At 44.5% G+C, this 20,830-nt stretch overlaps 1 protein-coding gene and 1 pseudogene across 3 annotated transcripts in view; both read right to left on the bottom strand.

Moving 5' to 3' along the window:
* Positions 1-7,287: 7,287 nt before the first annotated feature.
* On the bottom strand, positions 7,288-8,715 carry LOC307106295 (transcriptional coactivator YAP1-like; annotated as a pseudogene). Its single transcript has one exon. The product of its transcript is annotated as a transcriptional coactivator YAP1-like (transcript).
* Positions 8,716-13,352: 4,637 nt separating this feature from the next.
* LOC307106293 (nuclear body protein SP140-like protein) overlaps positions 13,353-20,830 on the bottom strand; it is a 134,547-nt gene continuing 127,069 nt past the window's right edge. For both annotated transcript variants that reach the window (XM_079782663.1, XM_079782662.1), the window contains exons 9-13: positions 16,321-16,436; positions 15,537-15,645; positions 15,144-15,221; positions 14,797-14,928; positions 13,353-13,769 (exon numbers count right to left, since the gene is read on the bottom strand). In XM_079782663.1, the coding sequence (XP_079638789.1) occupies positions 13,704-13,769; positions 14,797-14,928; positions 15,144-15,221; positions 15,537-15,645; positions 16,321-16,436 (501 nt within the window). In that variant the 3' untranslated portion in view covers positions 13,353-13,703. The remainder of the gene's footprint in view (positions 13,770-14,796; positions 14,929-15,143; positions 15,222-15,536; positions 15,646-16,320; positions 16,437-20,830) is intronic.

Here is a 20,830-nt window from a genome sequence, read left to right as displayed (position 1 = left end):
CTTATCCTGCTGGAGGACCAGGGCTCTGTGCTCCTCTGAGCTCCCGTGCACAGGGGCAGTGGTCTGGGGTGTGGGGAATGTGTGTGGTTGATTGGAACAGCCTTGGGCCTTGTGGATAAGCCCAGTTCTGGGGTTCAGATTGAGGAATTATTTTTTGACACACATCCAAACCATGTCCCCAGCTTTTATGAAGGAAGAAAGCTGGTATTTTGCTCCCCATCTGTCTCATGCTTTTGCCGGTCAGTTGGTTTGGAATTCAGGTGGAAAGGCATGCATTTTGGCGAAGGGGTGGGGGGCATGAACACCTTGAAAGGACTCAAGAACCTGGGTGTATGTCTTGCTCCCTGAGTTCTTGTCTACTTGTGCCCTAGATGGGTAAAGAGGTGGGCAGTCATACCCCCGGCAATTGCATGTTTGTGTAGACTTGATGGCACACAAGTCTACAATATTTGAGCCTTTAGGGACTGGGATGCTGTGGAGCCCCCTTCTCCCACTTAGTAGAATCTTAGTGACTGTTCAGCTGTGGACTCCTCAGTCTTCCTACAAAACTGGTAAGAATCCAGATGGGGAGAGTGGCCTTTTCTAGGAACTCATCAGCACCACCACCCAGATAGGCCTTTGACACTGCCAGTGACACATCAGCCACTACAGCCAAAATCCTGCTGCCCTACCTGCAGAACTGTGGACCTGGGACCTCCACCTCCAAAGGGGCACCGATCCAGCAGCAGTAAGTGCAACTTGCCCCCTCCACAGTGGCAGAACTCTGGACACCACATTCACGCGTTTCCTGTGTGCAGGCTTCCAGGGCACACCACTCCGTAGGCAGCGCCTGGGAGCCCCTGGGAGCCCCTGCTGGGTGTGATTTTGTACAGACAAGGGCATGCTGCCCTGCAGTAGAAATTCTGAATTCCCTCTTCCTGAATAACTGCCCACAGACACCCCAGCTGCGTAACTTCAATGCCAGGGCCCCTCAGAGTGCGTCAGAGCTCTGCACCGGCAAATGCACCACCACAGTCACACATTTCCAATGGGCAGGCACTCTGAGCCCATCTATCCACAAGGCACTAGTGGGAGCTGCTGTGAGTCCTTGCTGGGTGTGATCTTAGACAAAGAGCGACGCACTCCTCCTGGCAATAGAAATTCTGAATTCACTCACCTGGATACCTACCCACAGACACTCTAGCTGTGTAACTTTAGAGCCAGGGCCCTTCAGAGTGCATCAGAGCTCTGCTCTGGCAAATGCAATGCCCAGTAGCACATTTCCTACGGGCAGGCACCCTGAGCCCATCTATCCACAGGGTGCTCTGGGGAGCTGCTGTGAGTCCCTGCTGGGTGTGATTCTTTACAGACAAGGGCGTGCTGCCCTACAGTAGAAATTCTGAATTCCCTCTTCCTGAATAACATCCCACAGACACCCCAGCTGCATAACTTCAACACCAGGGCCCCTCAGAGTGCGTCAGAGCTATGTGCCAGCAAACGCACCACCACAGTCATGCATTTCCAACAGGAAGGCACCCTGATCCCATCTATCCACAGGGCACTCGTGGGAGCTGCTGTGAGTCTTTGCTGGGTGTGATCTTGGACAAACAGAGACACACTCCCCCACAGCAGTAGAAATTCTGAATTCACTCATCCTGGATACCTGCCCACAGATGCCTCAATTATGCAGCTTTAGTGCCACGGCCCTTGAAGTGCTTCAGTGCCCCTCGCTGGCAAATGCACCGCGGGTGCCCCTGTGAGCCACCACTGAGTGCATGCACCTATCCACCACAGGTGCAGCAGCAAAAGCTGAGTCTTCCCACCCCACAACTACAGAACTCTGGACACCACAGTCACGCCTTTCCAGAGCACAGGCCTCCTGAGCCTCATCACCCCAACAGATGGTTCCCCACTGTGCACACACAATTTCAATCAAGGGCACAAGACAGCAAAAATTGGGACACTCCCCCCCCCCCCCCCCCACCTCATGGCTACTGACTTTTAGACACCACAGTTGTGTCTTTCCAGCTTGCAGGCCTACATCAAGAGAACCCAAATAGCTCAAGTAGGGAGCTACACTAGATTACCAAGCCCAGGAGACCTGAGAGATCACACCAGTAACACCATCCCCAAAAGAACCTGGGTAGCAAAGCAATTGGACCTACAATTAAAACATTACAGCAAAACATGGGGAAGACAAAAAAGCAATCCTCAAAGAAAAGAAAAAGAGGAATCACCAGAAAGGTAGTTAAATGAAATTGAGGCTAGCAACATATCAGAGAAAGAATTCAGAGTAATGGTTATAAGGATGTGACTGTGGGTTGGGACAGGCCATGTTGCCTTGTCCAGCCTCCTTCCTCTTTGGCCTGCCGAGGGGTGTTTCTCATGCATAGCCCTAGACCTTCTGAATGTAGCCTAGATAGGATTACTGTGCTCCTCTATAATCTCTTCCTCTTCTGCACTCGTTAACTTAACCTCACTCCTTAACCTCTTCAGCTGGGTAGCCCTTTCCTCCCAGACTTGACTCCAGCCATGTCTGCACTTCCCTCTATTGGTCATGCATGGTATTACTGCCTCCTTAGAACTGCTTCTGGTTGCCTGTTTAGAGAAACCAAAACTAACAATCTCTTATCTCTCAAGATTGTTGGACCACTGGTGGTTCATGAGGTCTGAAGGGATCACCATGATTAGTAATGGATGAAGGGGGAACATGTTATCCCTGTTCTCTCAAGTTCTAAACCCTCTAAATTAGCAATAGAAGCACCATTATTTCTATCTAAATAAAAGTGAGATGACGTATGGATTTGATAGTAAGATAATGTTGATATTTGGCAGTTCATGAGCACAAAAACCAGTTATGACCTGGACAGAGAAGTCTAATTTAAAATTGAAGGGGGTCCTGAAACTGTGGCCCCTCTCACCCCCTCAAAGCCCCTCTGTTTCCCAGAGAGGTTCATTCTGTCCTGAAGCTCCACAGTGACCTTGCCTTCTTCACCTTCCTGGAGACAGAACTATTCAAACCTACTCCTCCTTGGCTTGAGACTGGCATTCCTAGGGTGCACACAAAAGAATCATCCTGATATCCCTCCCAGGCATGTTGATTTTACTAGATGGTGAGCAATGTGGAGCAATTAAAATTATTAAACAAGTTAAAAAATGAATGACATAGAGTGAATGATGAAGAGAAAATGTGAGATTTCAAGGAAGTTTTGGGGTTTAATATCTGCCATGCCCCAACCCCTGTCTCCCTGGGGGATTGTCTTCACCTTCCTCCACCATTAGGGTTCTCTGCCTCCTGGAAGATCGGAACCTCAATGTCTTAGCCTCACCCAACTCTTATTGACTCAGATGCCCAACGGCTTGACTAAAAAATCAGGTTGATCTTTTACAGGGTTCATCACATTTAATCCTGGGAATCCTGGTGGAATCTTGCTGCCTTCACTGGGACCAGGCATTTCCACATCAGACTTGCCTCATAAGAAAAAAGGAAGGCTGTAGGTGTCAGTCCTGCCCTTAGGAAGGGGGGAGGAATGTTTCTTGGGAGTTACCTTGACCTGGGGTCTCCCAGTGAGTCCCAGAGTGTTAGCTGGGCTGGGCACCACACGAAGCTGGGATGTACCAGCAAAGGAGGCCATTGAATGAACAGTGAAGCCCCACTCCTAATATTTTTGCAAGTTTCCTCTTCATACATTACTAATCATGGTGACCCTTTCGAACCTCATGGGCCATCAGTGGTCTACGGACCACCGGTTGATGACTGCTGCTCCAAAGGTTTCTTTAAATCAGTGGTCCCCACCCTTTCAGACCTCATGAGCCACCAGTGGTCCACGGACCACCGGTTGGTAAATGTCCTGAATCTTAAGATCGTCAAGTGATGCATATGTAGCAAGAAAAGTCATGCAATTAGCCCATTCTTTTTTTTTTTAAGAGTTTAAGGAATATATTTGAACCACATAAACAAACAAAAAGGTATTACATAAGAAAAAATAATGTAACAATTTATGTAAGTACCTAACATATGATAAGCATGCTCTTACATCTAAAACGAAAAAGGTAACATTGGTACTATATATATATATATATATATATATATATATATATATATATATTTGACAAGTGTGCATTAAAGAATTCTCTAATATAAAACATTTAAAATGTGGAGGATACTTTTTCAAGATACAGAAACAATTGTTAAGATAGACACACCCACAATTCTTATAAAAACATGCTGGCGGAAGATAAAATTCATCTGAGCACTCACTTCTCAGATGTGCAAAAGCTATGAAGTTGTTAATAACTGGATATTGGCTCCCACTTTGCACGGTTTAAGTTTCAACACTGATTGGTATGAATTACGAATTACACAATTAATTACTGTTATTTTCAGTGTTTTTGCCAAGATTCCATATAGAATACATCTACTTAATATGAATACTTAAAACAGCAACATTATTTATTTGTAAAAGTCATTTCCTTTGTTCTTTTTTTTTTTTTCCCAAAAAAGGCACTATATTTAGAAAATAGTGCTTTGGAAAATCTGAAACGCTAAATCAATGTGCTCCATCAACCATAAGTAGATCTTAGCCCTAATTGAAAAGAATGTAAAAAGCTGATAAAATTTAAAGATTATAAAAACTGATTTATTGTAAAAGCATTTCAAGAGTACTCAGTTAAAAATCTTATCCCAATGGCACCCATAACAACCAAGAAGCAGTTGAACACTTTTACATTAGGAACAAGGACATAAAACAAGAAAGACCATACTGAGGCTTTGAAAGAGAAAGGACTCAGGTCTCCCTCAGGTCAGTACAGAGGGTATGACAAGGTCAGAGCACTGTGCCTGTCTTGGACCACAGTGCTGCCACGACATTGAGGTATCACTGGGCAAATGAAAGTTGGGAAGTGAAGAACTCCATAGTCTCATTTTGTGGGTGTACTTCAGTGATTAAAATTTTAGGAACAGCTGCCTTCAATGATAGAAGATGCAAGATAAAGTTCTTACTGAAGAAAAAGGTTACAAAGTTCTCTATCAAAGTCCCACTAAGTCTTCACAACCCCCTCCCTACCCCTCTCTTACCTAGAGCTACTCTGATAATATATAAGATATGATCTTGACTTGCTGCTTACTGGCAAACTGTAGGCACTCCTTCCAATAGCTTTATTTTCTATACATTAAAAACCCAACATGCTATATCACCCATATACTCAATAATGCATTCTAAGTAGAATTTCATTATTGCTCTAAAAAAAAAAATCAATGTATCTGCACAGTGGCCACTTTCCCCCAGACTTATTTCAATATTTAATCTTTCTGGTGTTTTCTTAATAAAAAGCCTTAGAGTCAATTATTATGAGTGATTGACCTATTAATCCTTATGTACAACACAGAGATTGCATTGTTTTTGAGCACTGAAAATAATTAATATGAAACTTCTAACTTTTGAACTTCTCTAAACTGAAGGGTCAAAATACTTAGATTTTGTAATTAGAAAAAAAAATCTATCTTCCCAAGCTGAGGCTTTTCATAACAGGTTTATCCAGGAAAAGAGATTTTATGCCTGTTATAAATCCTTGAAAATAAGGGTTACTCTGGGAACACTGAAAGACCCTTAATCACAGAGGTGCTAGCTGGTGCCACTATAATTCATACCCAACTATTCCTTCATAGGTTATACTGAAGAGTGGATTCATGCTCATTTTTTTCCTTTAAAAATACTCTTTGGAAACCATTATTACTCCTGTAGACACATACTCTAGTAATATCTCTTCCTGTAAAAATAAAAGTATACTCACGATTATCACTATTTCTTTGCTAAAGTCAACTACCATTATACATTTATTAATCTGACTACTTTATCAGCTAACATGACCATACATTATTATACTGCCCAGGGTCAATTCTCAGTATACAGAAGTAGGAGCAAGTCTTATATGAATAGTCTTGTAGGCAATATTTCAATGTAGTTAATGATCAACTAAAATAACTAGAATTTACTTCCAAAACTAAGGTGAAACTTCCAAAACTACAGACAGGTGCATGACCACATCAAGCTTACTTTTGTCATGTACATTATGAACCTACTCGGTGATTGCCCATCAATACTTAAAATTAGTCCAAGGGAGTAAGAAGGGGAAAATATAGCCATTTCCTGTTTGCTACTTTCAAATTCATCAGATAATATTCATTGTGTGCCCAAAGGGCATTATCCTTAAGGCATTATCCACAACAACAGCCTTTCTAGAACATGAAACTTCCTCAAACATCTGTAGACTGCCCCAACCAGATTTAAACTACCTGTGAAATATAAACTATCAGTCATGTATTCTAAATGCATATATTCAAAACTACCACTTTAAAATAAATTGGAAAGTAGGGAAACCTAAAAAAACACACCAAACATTCTGCTATCACACTATCATATAAAATTATAAGTGTGTCAGGGTGTGTGTATGTGTATATGTATGTGTGTGTGTGTGTGTGTGTGTGTGTGTGTATATATATATATATATATATATATATATATAGAGAGAGAGAGAGAGAGAGAGAGAGAGAGAACAGATAATCAAGATTTAAATAAAAATGTAAAAAATCAGGGAATGTAGATTTTACCAAAGAAACTATAATAACCATCCCAGCTACACCTATAAACAGATTCACTACTATGGTCATTTGCCTTGGTTCCAGAAAAAAAAACACACACCCACAAACACAAAAACCCAATCAACCAAAACAAAACAAACCCACAATAAAACACATCAAAACCTATACTAAAGTATGTGGCAATAATTAATATATTTCTATGGAAATTGTCTCATGCCTTATAAGCTCCTAAAATAAAATCAAAGTCACTAAGTGACTATTGATATAGCACTAGGAGGAAAAACAAAACAACACAAAAGAAAACCCACTGAAAGTAAAACAGTCTTCAGCCTTGGTTTCAGCTATCTCTCCAAATCATCATTAAGTACTTAATATCAGACACAACATATTTGGTTTATCAGACCAGTAAGCCATGTTTTTCCACTGGCCAAAAGCAGCTGAAGAAATAATTGCTTAAAAAAACTAAATGTGGAGACTTGAAGCATCTGACTTCCAGGTCTGTCTATTTAGTTAAAATAATTGGTGAACATCTAACTGGGAAAAAGGAATGGCATCCATCATCAAAACAGGGTCACTTCCCCTAGCCCCCAAAACAAACAATAGTTATAATAGCAAAAGAAACAAAAAGTTTTGTGGCTTTTTTTTGATTCTTTAGGGCCAACTATGAAAGAGGTGAGCAATATAGTAACAGCAGCAATGGACAAGGAAGAACAAAATAGTGGATGAAAGAATCTTGCTGGACGTTTGTTCATTTTTTTCTGTATTAGCCAGCAGATCGCAACTGGCTTATTTGGACATTTCTAGTATGTGTGTCTTATCTCCTTAGATCCTTCACAGATTTAGAATTCAGTCTACCCGAGGGCTCTATAACCTTTCTTTATCTAGCTTGGTGGCAGCCAAAATGGACTCCATGTCATTAAGGATGTCAGAACTCAGAGCTTCCTGCAGACTTGGCATCAATTCCTCTCCTTCTATGTCCATTCCATCTCCCTCCAGTGTTCCAAGGTCCACATTTGTCCCAGGAATGGCTTCAAGGTAGTCTGGAAAACTATTCTGCTGTGAGGGCAGCGTGCTTTGGTTGATAGTATCACCTGTATCCATTTCATCAACACTGTTCAAGAAGTCATCTGGGGTTTGAGGGACACTATAGCTGCTCATGCTCAGTCCACTGTCTGTACTCTCATCTCGAGAGTGATAGGTGCCACTGTTCAGACAGGGATCTGAGCTATTGGTCGTCATTGTTCTCAATTCCTGAGACATCCCAGAAGACTCTGGATTCTGAGTCCCACCATCCGGCTCCAGTGTTGGTAACTGGCTCCGGAGAGCTAATTCCTGTGGCCTCACCTGCCGAGGCAGTTCTTGCTGCTTCAGTCGCAGACTCTCTTTCTCCATCTGCAGTTGCTGCAGCCACATCTGTTGCTGCCATCCAGGACTCCTCCCTGAGGGCTCTGGGGAGCCAGGGGTGGTGGCTGTTTCACTGGAGCACTTTGACTGATTCTCTGGTTCATGGCAAAAACGAGGGTCAAGCCTTGGTCTAGCCAAGAGGTGGTCTTGTTCTTATGGTTTATATAGTAAATTTCTCCATCCTGAGTCATGGCTGTTCCCATCCATCAGGAAGAGTACCTGAGGCCGAGTTCATCATATTCTGCTGCACTGGTGGACTTGTGGGGGCTGCAACCTTTATCTGGGTGAGCATAGCCTTCCTGGGATCCTGCCATGTTGTCTGATCCATGTGATTTAAGAAGTATCTCTGACCAGAAGATGTCTTCACCATCTCCCAGCCTGCTGGCAGAGGTACATCATCAGGAATTTCAAAAGAAGACTGTCGAAGGGATTGAGCAGTGTGTGTGTGTGTGTGTGTGTGTGGGGGGGGGGGTAGCTGCTGGGCCAGAGACCACTCCTGTGGGGGTCAGTGTCCCAGGAGACACACCTCCCAGCTGCAGTGAAGCTGGAGAGGAATGAGCTCGAACATACTGCGGAGTCAGGGCTCCTGCAGTGCCTGCATCAGTTCTGGCCTGAAGGGAGCGGGACTTGGGCTCCAGGGGCTTGAAGAAGGAGTCCAGCAGCTTCCGGAGCCTCATGGGCACAGTCTGGGGCACGTTGGCCGTCTTGGGGTTCATGACAGTGTTGAAAAGCGCCTCCAGGTCGGTCTCCGAGTCCCCTCGGACGTGCACGATCTGGTGTCCGGCCGGAGGCGGGGGTGGGGAGGGAGGGGGGAGAGGACCTGCGGTGCCGCCTGGGACCCCTGGGGTGCCGGCTGCCCCGGCCAGGACAACGGGCCCTGCCCCTGCTGGGGCTGCGCGGGCAGCTGCTGAGGCGGCGGCTGCTGCCCGGGGTTCCATGGTTCCTGCTTCCCCCGACACGCACCCCAACCAGGCGGGCGACGGCTCCGCCCAGCGCTCCGACTCTACAGGCCCAGACTCGAGAAGCGGTGCGGGCTGTGGGCGGGCTGCTCTGGGCGGCGGAGCCACGCTCTCCTGCTCTCAGGGCTACCCGCGCCCCGGAGCCTCCGTCCGGGCCCCCGCTTCACTGGTCTGGCGGCTGCACCTGGGCTTAGCTCATTCTGATTATCTCCACTCAGCACACAGGAGGTGCCCACTGGCAGCGGCCTTTGCTTCTTTTGGCTTGTAAGTGGGTGCTTCTGTTGAGTGGAGGATCCATGGATGGGACCTCAGAGTTGCTGAACAGAACAGAAGCAGTGGAGGTGGCCCCGGCAGCTTCGTGAAGACTCAGTGGTTGTGAGACAGGAGAGGGATGTCATAAGGAGGCTCCACCATGGGAAAAGGATCAGTTAAACTGTCCCTTCACAGAGAGACTCAGTGGGATACACTCGGAGAAGGATGCACAAAGGACTGCTGCCTAAATTAGTGATTCCAGAATAGCGATTCTTATGGATTTCTATAAATTTGTTCCCTATCACTTAACACGTCCTTTATTTATTTATTTATTTATTTATTTATTTATTTATTTATTTATGACTTTAAAAAATATTTTTATTGATTTCAGAGAGGAAGGGAGAGGGACATAGAGATAGAAACATCAATGATGAGAGAGAATCATTGATTGGCTGCCTACTGCACCCCCCGCCCCCAACTAGGGAATGAGCCCCCAACTTAGGCATGTGCCCTGACCAAGAATTGCTGGTTGGACTGGTTTCTTTTTATAGTTTCTCTTTTTGGTTAAATTTCTCATTTGGTTCATTTTTGTTTTAGTTGTCTGTCTATGGGTCCTTATAGTTCATTGAACTTCTTTAAGAGGATTATTCTAAATTTTTTGTCAGACAACTTATATATCCCAATTTCTTTAAGGGTATTTATTAGAGTTTATTAGTGTTTTTTTTTTCTTGTAGTGCAAAGTTTACCTGAATATTTATGATCCTTGATTCCTTGTGTTGGTATCAGTGCATATAAGTAAGCAATCACCTCTCACAGACTGTACAGGTTCACTTCACCAGGAAAATGCCTTCATCAGTCAGCTAAGGTTGGAATACCATACAGGAGAGCTGGTAGCATCCATGGAAGATGGGGTCTCAGTTGGGAAGTCTAGTAACTATGCTCTGAGGTTGGTGCTTGGATGATGGCTGAGCTCTGAGGTTTGGTGGACTTGCAGGTTGGGCTCCCTGATCAGGCACAACTGCTGGCTGTACTCTGGGGCTTGATGGGTGCACTTGCTGAGCTTTGCAATCACCTCTTGTTGAGTGAGGTTTCAGGCTGTGTTTTGTGGTATGGTGGTGCCACTGGTTGGACTCTGTAATTTGTCAGGGTTACAGGCTGGGCTCTGCAATAGCTCCTGGTTGGGTAGAGTTTCAAGCTGTGTTCCCTAGCCTGATGGTGTCTTTGGCTACACTTAATGCTCAGTTGGGGCTACTGTAAGGGCTTCACACGCATAGTAGGCCTTAGATTCTGATCTAAGATCTGGTGATGCCAATGGTTGTTCCCGGAAGTTGGCTGTGCTACAGGGTGAGCTTCACAATAAGTTAACTTTCTGGCTGTTCTCTGATGTTGGACATGGTTATTGGCCAAATTTTATGATTGAGAGGGGCCTCCAGTGGCATACTGCATTGGATGGGGATAGAGACTGTCCCATGTTGGGCAGAGTCACCTCGAGGCTCCCTCATTGGGTGGAGCTACAGGCTATGCTTCATGATTGTGTGGGCTCACTGGCTAGGCTGCCTGAATGGGTGAGGGCATAGGCTGTATTAGTCAATTGGATAGGGCCATTGGTGGGGCTCTCCTGCTAGATAGAGTTATAGATCTGGTTCTATGGATCACCTGAACTATAGGCTTGTCTAGGTTCTAGGTTGTCATGGCTATCTAGGTTCTCTGGATGAGCTTTCTAAAGGACCAGGACTGGCTGGCTGGCATGGCTCAGTGGTTGTGTGTGGGAGTGAATCCTGGAAAAACTGTTAGAATATAAAATAGGGACAAGGGATGCCTATTTCAACCATCTGATCATCCTATCTAATAAAGAAGGAATATGCTAATTGACCATCACTCCATCACAAAGATGGCTGCACCCACACCTGAGGCCAAGTTTCCATAGGAGTCTTAATGAGCAATCAGCAGGGACCCGAGGCTACGCCCTCCCCTTCCCCCGTGGGGCTTGACAGGGGATATCAGGCCATGTCCCCCGCCTGGTGGGGCTTGATGGGGACCTCAAGGTGCGCTTACCATCCTGGTGCTGGGCTAGGGGACCTCAGGCTGCTCCCCCTGCCCCAGCGCCAGGCCAGGGGACCTCAGGCCATGCCCCCCACCAGGTGGGGCTTGACAGGGGACTTCAGGCCGCACCCCCCACCCCAGCACCAGGGTAGGGACCTCAGGGCACATCCCCCACCCCAGCACTGGGCCAAGGGACCTGAGGCTGCTCCCCCCTGCCTGGTAGGGCTTGACAGGGGACCTCAAGGTCCACCCCCATTGCTGGGTCAGGGGAACTCAGGCCGTGCCCCCCCCCCACCCCCGCTCAGCAGGGCTTGACAGGGGACCTGAGGCTGTACCCCCCTGCTGGAGGGGCTTGATGAGGGATGTGAGGCAGTGACCCCCTCCTGGTGCCGGACCGGGGAACCTGAGGCTGCTCCCCCCTGCCTGGCAGGGCTTTACAGGGGACCTCAAGGCACGCCCCCCTGCCCAAGTCTGTGCTGAGGGATCTCAGGGCACGCCCCCCATCCTGGCTTGGGGCCAACGGACCTGAGGCTACATCCCCTGCCCAGTGGGGCTTGACAAGGGTGGGACCGGCCGGGTCTGGATCTAGCCCAATGTGGGTAGGGGGAGGGGGATGGCCAGGTCTGGGTCTCACATGATTTTGAGGCGCATGTGAGTGGGAGGGGACTTGACTCTGGGTCCCGTGGTGTGCCCCAGACTCTGACAGGAGGAAGGTTTTCATATACATTTTACTAATTTTCTTTCATCTCTGACACTTCTATTATAGAGAAAGGACAAATAGCAATATTAAATTATTTCCTCTAATTAATCCCCTTTTAATGTGCATGAATTTTGTGCACTGGACCACTAGTCTATTTATAATCCATTTTGATAACATATTGTTGCCCATTACAAAATTACTCATCTGCTGTGACAGTACATGTTGTCCAGACCTGAAGCTCTGTTGGATAAACAATCTCTTCAGCTAGAAGGCTCATCTAGTTTATTCCTAGTTTGGTCATGCTGAGAGAACTCTGCATAATCTTAGTTCAGGCAAAATAGGGGTGGGGTAGGGCAGTGGTCTGTCTACCAACAGGGACAGGGGTCTCTTTTTCAGGACAGTGGGTTCAGAAGGATCTAGAGTTCAGAGTTTTCAGATGCATCTACTTAGAAAGCCCCATTCTGAGTATCAGGGCTTGATGATTTCTTTATCAGGGATTGGGCACAAGAGGCCAACCTGAGCTTAGAATTCATTCTTCTCTGAAGTTCTATCATTCTTTACTTTTTTAAAATATATAATCCTCACCCAAGCACATGCTTAGACAGAGGAAGTGGGAGAGAGAGAGGCAGAGAGAGGAACATAGATATGAGAGAGAAACATCTATCAATTGCATCTGGTACACACAACCCAGGACCCAGGACCGAACACATAACCCAGGTATGTGCCATGAGGCAAACGTTTCTCTGCACAGGAGGATGCTCAACCAACTGAGACAATCTGGCTTGGCAGAAGTCTGTCATCCTTAAAGTTAGGACCTGCACCAGGCCTTCCATATTGTGTACCTTCCAGATGCAGATGGTAATTGATCTTGTCATGTACTCTTTTTAACACTTTAAATGAGCTTAGAAATAGCCACCTAGCCAGGCTGGTGTGGCTCTGGTTGAGCATGGAGCCATGTTTCAATTCCTGTTCTGGGCATATGCCTGGGTTACAGGCTGAATTCCCAGTAGGAGGTTTGTAGGAGGCAGTCAATCTATGATTCTCTCTCATCATTGATGTTTCTATATTTCTCTCCCTCTCCTTTCCTTTCTCTGAAACTAATAAAAGCATATGTAAAATAGTTTTAGAAAAAGAAATAGCCATCTGCTCACACAGTTCTTATAGTTACTATTTCTTTGTAAATGTTAGACAATTGCCTCAATACTGCTTTCCCTATATCTCATTTATACAGGTGAATGTGTTTTGCAACTGCACTGTTTTAGTTCCTCATGGACTCTCAGTATTCCACCTCTTGCCAGCTGGCTAGACAGTGATCCAGCTCAGAACTCCAAGCTTAGGTCTGGCTTGCTAGATCATAATGTGAAGTTGGGTTCCCTGAAAGCAAAACCTAAGACAAAGTCTCTTTAGTCAGTGATTTATTATGAGAATTTTTTCAGAAGGAGGAGGGATAAGGGAAGCAGGACACTGTGCTGGGAAATGCTAAGCAAGGATGTGATAATTGCTGGAGACTAGCTCAGCTATGGGGAGCACAGAAACACAAATTACTCCACATGGTTGGTTCAACCTTGGTGCTGGGAACCAACACCCATCACAAAGAGATTTAACCTTTGAGTGAATCTGTCTACATTTGGCCCATAGTGATACACTGGGAAGGGATGGCATCAGCAGCCAATGCTCATAGCAGCTGGGGGATGAGAAATCTGCCTGAAAGCGGATTTTCCAGGGTATCAACAGCATCCACTACCAGTGAACTCTTCTGATTTGTTTACTGAATAGAAAAGACTTCTTTGAAATTCTTCTTAAATTCCTCTTCTGTTAGAACTGAGTTGTGCTGGGAGAAAAAAAACAAACACACAGACAAAAATAACGAAAACATCAGTGTCATTAGACAATGTGCAGTGGAAAATGATCAGAATTCTTATTTTAAACACCTAAGTTACATTAAGTAGGTTAAGTTTAAAAACTCAAGCAGCTAAGCCTGCCAGTTTGGGTCTGTGGTTGAGCGTCCACCTATGAACCATGAGGTCATGGTTTATTTCTGGTCAGGGCACATGCCTGGGTTGTGGGCTTTACACCCAGTGTGGGGCATGAAGGAGGCAGCTGATCAATGATTCTTTCTCATTATTGACGTTTCTATCTCTCTCTCCCTCTCCCTTTCTCTTTAAAATCAATAAAATTATATTTAAAAACAAACAATAACAACAAAACCAAACCAAAACAAAACAAAAATCTTAAGCATCTAAGAGTATCTTTTGTTTCCTTAAGCCTTGTTGTCTAGACAGAAATGGGAAATCATTACTACATGGATGATTCTTAGTCATTGGCTTTGCTTTGTTTCTTTTAGTGAAAGTTAGAAAAGTAATCTAAGGCCTTAGTGATAATCAAATATTACAGATGTACAATCAATGATCTTCCTTTTACATTGTCAATTCCATTCCCCTCTGGTGATATGTTATATGGTTCATTTACATGCAAAGAAATATGCGGTTTGGGGCCTCTGAGAGGTCTGATTGAGTATATTTGGGGGAGAAATAAAAAGGATAACATGACTTTAGGAAGCAATTTTCTCCTTAGGTTTGGAACAGGGAGGGTACCACTGTTCTCAATGGTCACCTGTCACCTTTGAGGTAAGGAATGAGCTCTCAGGTGCCTGGTGTCTGCTTGCAGGGACAACTTATTCACTGTTGCTCTCTCTGGTGAACTTAAATCCTCAATTAAAAAACCCAGCCACTCCCTGAATCCTTGCTTGTATAGGCTTGTCATAGGATGAGGGAAACTAAAATCTCCCAGTTTCAGGAAATGCAGGCAGCGTGACTCAATGTGTAGAAAATGAAACGTATGTAGGGAGAGCCACTTACCTTAGGATCCTGAAAGATTTTGTTCATGCCAAGCACAAACCCCTTCACTTTGGTATAACATCCTCCATTTAGTTTATTCTTGATTTCATCCAATGTCTTAAGTGTCTCTAGGCATTGAGAAGCCTTTTGAACCTGGTGAAAAATAAACCAATAGGAGCATTACTGACAAAGTTCAATGTCTACATTCTGTGGATTTTCATAAAATCTAGAGGAAATACAAGGTAAATGGAAAGACAGCTCAGATGCTCTCCCTGCCATGGGCTTCATATCACAGATCCCACAGTGACCATGTCAAGGTGGGGTAACATTACAGAAGCTTGTAATCATGGTTTGTTGTTGTTACTCACATAATGTTCATGTGGAATATTCCGAAAAATGTTGCTCTCTAAATGACAATAGAGCTTTAGGAGGAGGAACACACATTTCTGCAAAAGAAGGAGATTGTGAATGATAAGCAGCTTGGCGAGAATGAGCCCATATGCATGCCCAGACAGATGCATGATCCACAGTAGACCTCTGGAACTTTCCCCAAACAGGGATTGCTCTTGGACAATAACATGTAATAGCTGAGTTTTTTTTTCTCCTTCTTTTTCTTTCTGCAAACAGGTTCTGGTGAATTTTCAGAGTGGTTGAGGCATGGTCAGAAGAGTAGGCACCCTTTGAAACCCTTGCCCTCACCCATGACTGTTTGACTTCTCATGTGAGTAGAAAGGAGATGTTTTGGGTCAAATCCAACTCACCGACTTCTCTTTGGGCCCCATCCGTCTCGCCAGGACCTCAGAATAGCTGGCATGCTGCTGACTTCCTGAAGGCACTTCTGTTGTGCAGAAGGTACATATCCAATCCTTCCTGAGATGTCAGATATAAGTGAGCAAGGCAAGCCTAGAAACACCTCCGTTCCCACAGCTGCCACTGCTCTCCTTTCAGGAATGGCTGATGGGCACAGCCAGGGAATGAAGGGTCACCTCCCAGAATCTCCAGTACTCTCATGTGATAACCTTGGTCCCTAGAGTAACAGCGGGGGTCTATTGGGTAGAAGATGGTGTCTGGGTGAGTGATGGGCTCCCCTTTCCCTTTCTGAGATGCTGGGAGCACAAGAGCTCCACCAAGCCTGAGTGTCAAAGTGAGCCTTAACCTCTGGGGGCCTTTGTCTCTATTAGCCTGTTGAGAACATGGCAAAATGAGGAAAAATGTCCTTGTTTGCTGCCTTTTCTGAAGCACAGAACACAAATAACTGGCACTTGCACTCCTGTGTACAGGAGTCCAAGGTGGGAAAGTTCTGGAAAGGACAACAGTGGTATGTAGACAAAGGACCCAGCCACCAGTCTCAACCTCCCAGGGGAGAGAGGGGAATATTACCCTCCTGTTGACAGTATCTTTAAACAGCTCCCTGCATCATATCATTGGACACTGTACCTCTGACTCTGCTCTTTCCCCATCAGGACAAAAAAGAGAATTTTGCATTGGGAGTGTGCATGGCAGGAAGAAGGTACATAGAAGGACAAGGGTGTGCATCTCACAAACCTCTCAGGTTCCACAGGTGGGATGTGACAGTACTCATGAAAGAAGATGAGACAAAAACTGCATTTGAAGAGCTTTCCTTCATCCCCACAGATCTTGCATTTCTCTGCGTTTTCCGGCTAGAAGGTAAAACAATGTCTGTATCCCCAGTGAGACCCTGAAGACCAGCGCTGTGGGAATCTGGAACTCATTGCCTTTGTGGGAACCTGCATGGACAGTTATGTGCTTCCCCCTGAGCTGTGAGCCAACTGCATGGAGGGGAGGTTTCAGAAAAAGAATTCTTGGTTGTGGTGAAGTTCAGGAGGAGTGGCCTGTGTGACCAGAAAAGGTTTTTCGATAAAACCAGTTTCTCTGCCCTAACCGGTTTGGCTCAGTGTATAATCAGCCTGCGGACTGAAGGGTCCCGGGTTCGATTCTGGTCAAGGGCATGTACCTTGGTTGGGGGCACATCCCTAGTAGAAGGTGTGCAGGAGGCAGCTGATAGACGTTTCTCTCTCATTGATGTTTCTAACTCTCTATCCCTCTCCCTTCCTCTCTGTAAAAAAATCAATAAAATATAATTTAAAAACAAACCAACAAATGAAAAACCCAAACAAACCAGAGTCTCTAACACTGAAAGACTAGCTACAAAAAAAGAGCATAATTTTTATAGAAATGTGAACCATTGTATTACTTTGCAACTAAAACAAGGTCCTGGAAGAAAATGATTTGCCTAAACCACAATGACTAAAATGACGCAAGGAAAGGTGGTTTATTGAGAAATTGATAAGATGGAATAAACTTCTAATATAGTATTACAGCCTGTTTTCTTGACTGAAGGCTCCCCATGAGTTGAAGGGCGTGACAGGGGTTCCTGGACTATGGGTTCTGTTCCTGGAGGGCCCCTGGACCTGTGTCAATGTCTTTGAATTGGAAAGACCACAGGCACAGATGACCAGGTCTTGCCATGGAGGATCTCTTTGGCAGTAGAACCCTGGGAAGTTGCCCCATGACTCAGCATGGCATGTAAGGCATGGAGGCTCCATCACGGAATGCCAGAGAGAGTGGCAATTGCTTTGTTCTATAAACACAATATGGAGGGACCCCCTTAAACAACTGATACCAGTCTCAATATGTGGCCTTTAACCATGTTTAATTTTATTTGAAGAAGATAAAATTTGACAGTATTTACATCCAAAATCCTGTGGCATAACTTCTACTCATTGAACTCAACCAAATTTATAGAGCAGATATGAAGATACACTGTGTTATGTACACACATGTATTCATGAGAATAAGCCAGCCTGTGACTGAGCCCTTTCCTAATCAAGAAAATGCAGTGTAAGAATTAACATTAAAGTTCAATATTATGTGCTGCTGTGACATTTGGTAAAATTGAGAAGGCTTTGAACAGCCTATCTGCAAGTTCCCCTCCCGAATCTGCTCTGCTGGATAAGGTCCCACAGCTAAACAATGCTCCTTGTCAAGGAGCCACATGTAACCCTGCTCAGCCTGGAATAACAGGTTTCAGTTCCCTGTCAGCCATGGAATTATTTAAACAAGCATGCCATAACCTCTCAGGGAATCCAGGGGATATCCCACCCTCCACAGCCCCTGGTTGTTCCCTCTATTCCTGGGGGAAACCTTGGTGAGGCCTGCATGGCCGGCACTACCCTACTTCCTTTGTTTAGGTCAGTGATAGCAAACCTATGACATGCGTGTCAGCACTGACACGCGTAGCCATTTCTGATGCCGAGGATGAAACATTTGCTGCTCCTGAGGATGAAACATTTGTGAAATAATCTTTTTTCCTCAAAGTGACACACTACCCGAGTTATGCTCAGTTTTTTGGCGAAGTTTGACACACCAAGCTCAAAAGGTTGCCCATCACTGGTTTAGGAGTATATGTGACTAATAAACATCTGTCAATCCATCTGTCCAATGACAGATGCCATTACTTGCTGTCCCCCAAACTATGTGGTAGACATCACTCCCTCATCAATGGGGTGAAAAGGAGGTGATTAAACCAGAAAACCTCTTTATTCTTTCTTTTAAATGAGAATCAGCATTTACATATGAATCAGGAACTATCAGGAACTATATTTGTTCCTGGTTGCTTTTCTGGTTCTGCCTTCTGAGAGAATCCAGAAGATTCTGGGTTGCTCTATAGATAGAAACATCCTGTCTATCCCATTGTTTATTGGAGAAATTCCTACCCTCTTGTGACCATCTCAGGTGACACAAATGAGACTGGCTAGGGGACTGGCCCATCCATTGATGAGTGCTGGGTGGAGGAAAAGTGATTCATTGAGGAGCAGGAGGAGGCAAGGATGACAGTGTCCATCTCTCTTTGCCATGACCATTTCTCCTTTCTCCAAGTACATGGGGTCGGTGCCATCACTCTCCTGGGTTTAGTCAATTAGCCTCACTGCTGTATCTGTTTCTTTTTTTGTCCTTTCCTCTCCTAACATTTAGACAGAATCATGTAGGTTCTGATCTTTGGCCATTTGATTGGCCCCAGATGATCAAATCACTCTCAAAGCTGCAGTTACATCACTATGTCTCCAGCTCCCAGATGTCCATCCTGTCTTCTGCATTTGTGCACATCCCTATGCTCACCCAGCATCTCCTGTTGGGCCCTTAAAGCACAACCCAAACTTATGCAGGCAAAACAATGTATTATCCTGTCCCCATACCCACTACATGTTCTTTCCTGGTGCTTCTATTTCATAAAACATTCACCTTTGACCACAAACCTGAGACTCCATTCTGGGTCTATACTTTCACTCATATTCTAAATCCTACTATGCCCACTCCTTTGAACAGTAACTGTTAAGCTTCTTTTGTTAGTTCCATTGTCTCTGTACATGGATACTGAGACTCTAATGAATGGTTCCACCTTAATACATAGAGAAAAGTGGTGTGTTTCTCAAAGTCTATGTTATATCTCGGTTAGCAGCACAGAAAGATCACAAATGTCCATCTTGAAGTAAATGGGCACAGTAATGTGCAACACAGCTAGGTTGTTTCTCTTCATGCAGAAAGTAATAAAAGATGAAAAGTCACCCTGGCTTTAGGGTGAAAATTCTTATCTGGGGAGAATCAGGAGTCTGGTCATTTCTTTTGCTTTTAAAAATGGCATATATGAGAAAGTGCAAAGCTCAAGGAACATCTTGCCAACAGCTCCCATTCAGTGTTCCAGACAATCCTGAATCACATATTTAATGGAGACTGAGACCAGTTCTAACATGGAGGCCTGGGGCCATTTTCCTTCTCCTCACTGTAGGGGCTCACAGACTGCTATCATCCTTCTCCAGAAATTGGTGACCCTCTTCCCATAAGAACAAGGAAATAACAAATGTAACTAGTGCATAAGAATCTTGCATCCCTATCTGTAATCAAGTCTAGGGCCTTTTCCCTTTGGCTCTTTGTGTGTTAGGTTGCCTGCACATTTGAATTGTCTGAGGAGAATATTTAAAACACTAAATTCCTGGTCCCAACATCATAGATGCTGAATCAATTGGTCTGGTTTGAGACACAGGCATTGGTATTCTCCTTAAGTCATAGAAGGAGTAACTTGTGTGTCAAGATCATCTGGAGACATTTTAACAATTCTAATGTCCAAGTCATAACTCAGAATGACTAAATCAAAATTTTATCTAGAGTGGGACCAGACAATGTTATTTTCCAAAGATCTTCAGGTGATTCTAGAGTGCAAAGTGTGGAACCTGAGTTGAGATTTAGTTTCACACATGTGGTTATTAATGCATGAGGATATTATAAGCCAATGATGAATTGGCCTGTAATATCTTTCCTAGGAAAGATTATTAAGTAGAGTGAGGGTACTTTTGTTAGAACAATTGCCTTATCCTCCCCATGGAGTCTTGATCATGGTAGTGTGACATGAACTCCACCACCTCCAGTAACTCTCCTAGGGCACCACTCTAAAGTTAAGATGATTCTAAGCTCCTCTGTACTCCAATTCAACTTCCAGAACTTCACCCTCATTTCCCTTTCATCCAAATCTCAAGATGGCACCTGGCTAACTTTTCAGAGGAAGCTCACTATTGGGTACAACACTTACATTGCTCTTGTTTACACAATAGAATAACTTGGCTTCATTACCTTCAGGCAGCCTCAGCTTTTATCTCCACCCATGTCAGAGAGGTCATAGACAAGGGTGATCCACTGAAAAATGACCCGAGAAATGGTCATGTCACTGCCTGCCTCTCTAGAGAGCCTGGAATACCCTGCTCCCCATTAATTATTTCTCCATGGTAAACAATGAAGTTGAAACAATTCTTGAGGTCAGGGATATTATTTCAATCTTCTGTAATGAACATTGGGCATTTTTTTAATGCATTAAATAATTGCATATTGAATGAGTAAATAAATGAGTATTATTTCACTTAGGAAAAGTGATTACCTGCTATCTCTTTAGCAAATACTTACATAAAACCAATAATAGTTCTGGCTGAGTATTTCAGGTAATTTGACAAGACAGTAGCTGTCACCAGAAAGGATGAGTGACCCT

This window comes from Cnephaeus nilssonii, assembly GCF_951640355.1.
Source record: "Cnephaeus nilssonii genome assembly, chromosome: 10".
Lineage (NCBI taxonomy): Eukaryota > Metazoa > Chordata > Mammalia > Chiroptera > Vespertilionidae > Cnephaeus > Cnephaeus nilssonii.
This window is presented reverse-complemented; position numbering and strand designations above follow the sequence as displayed.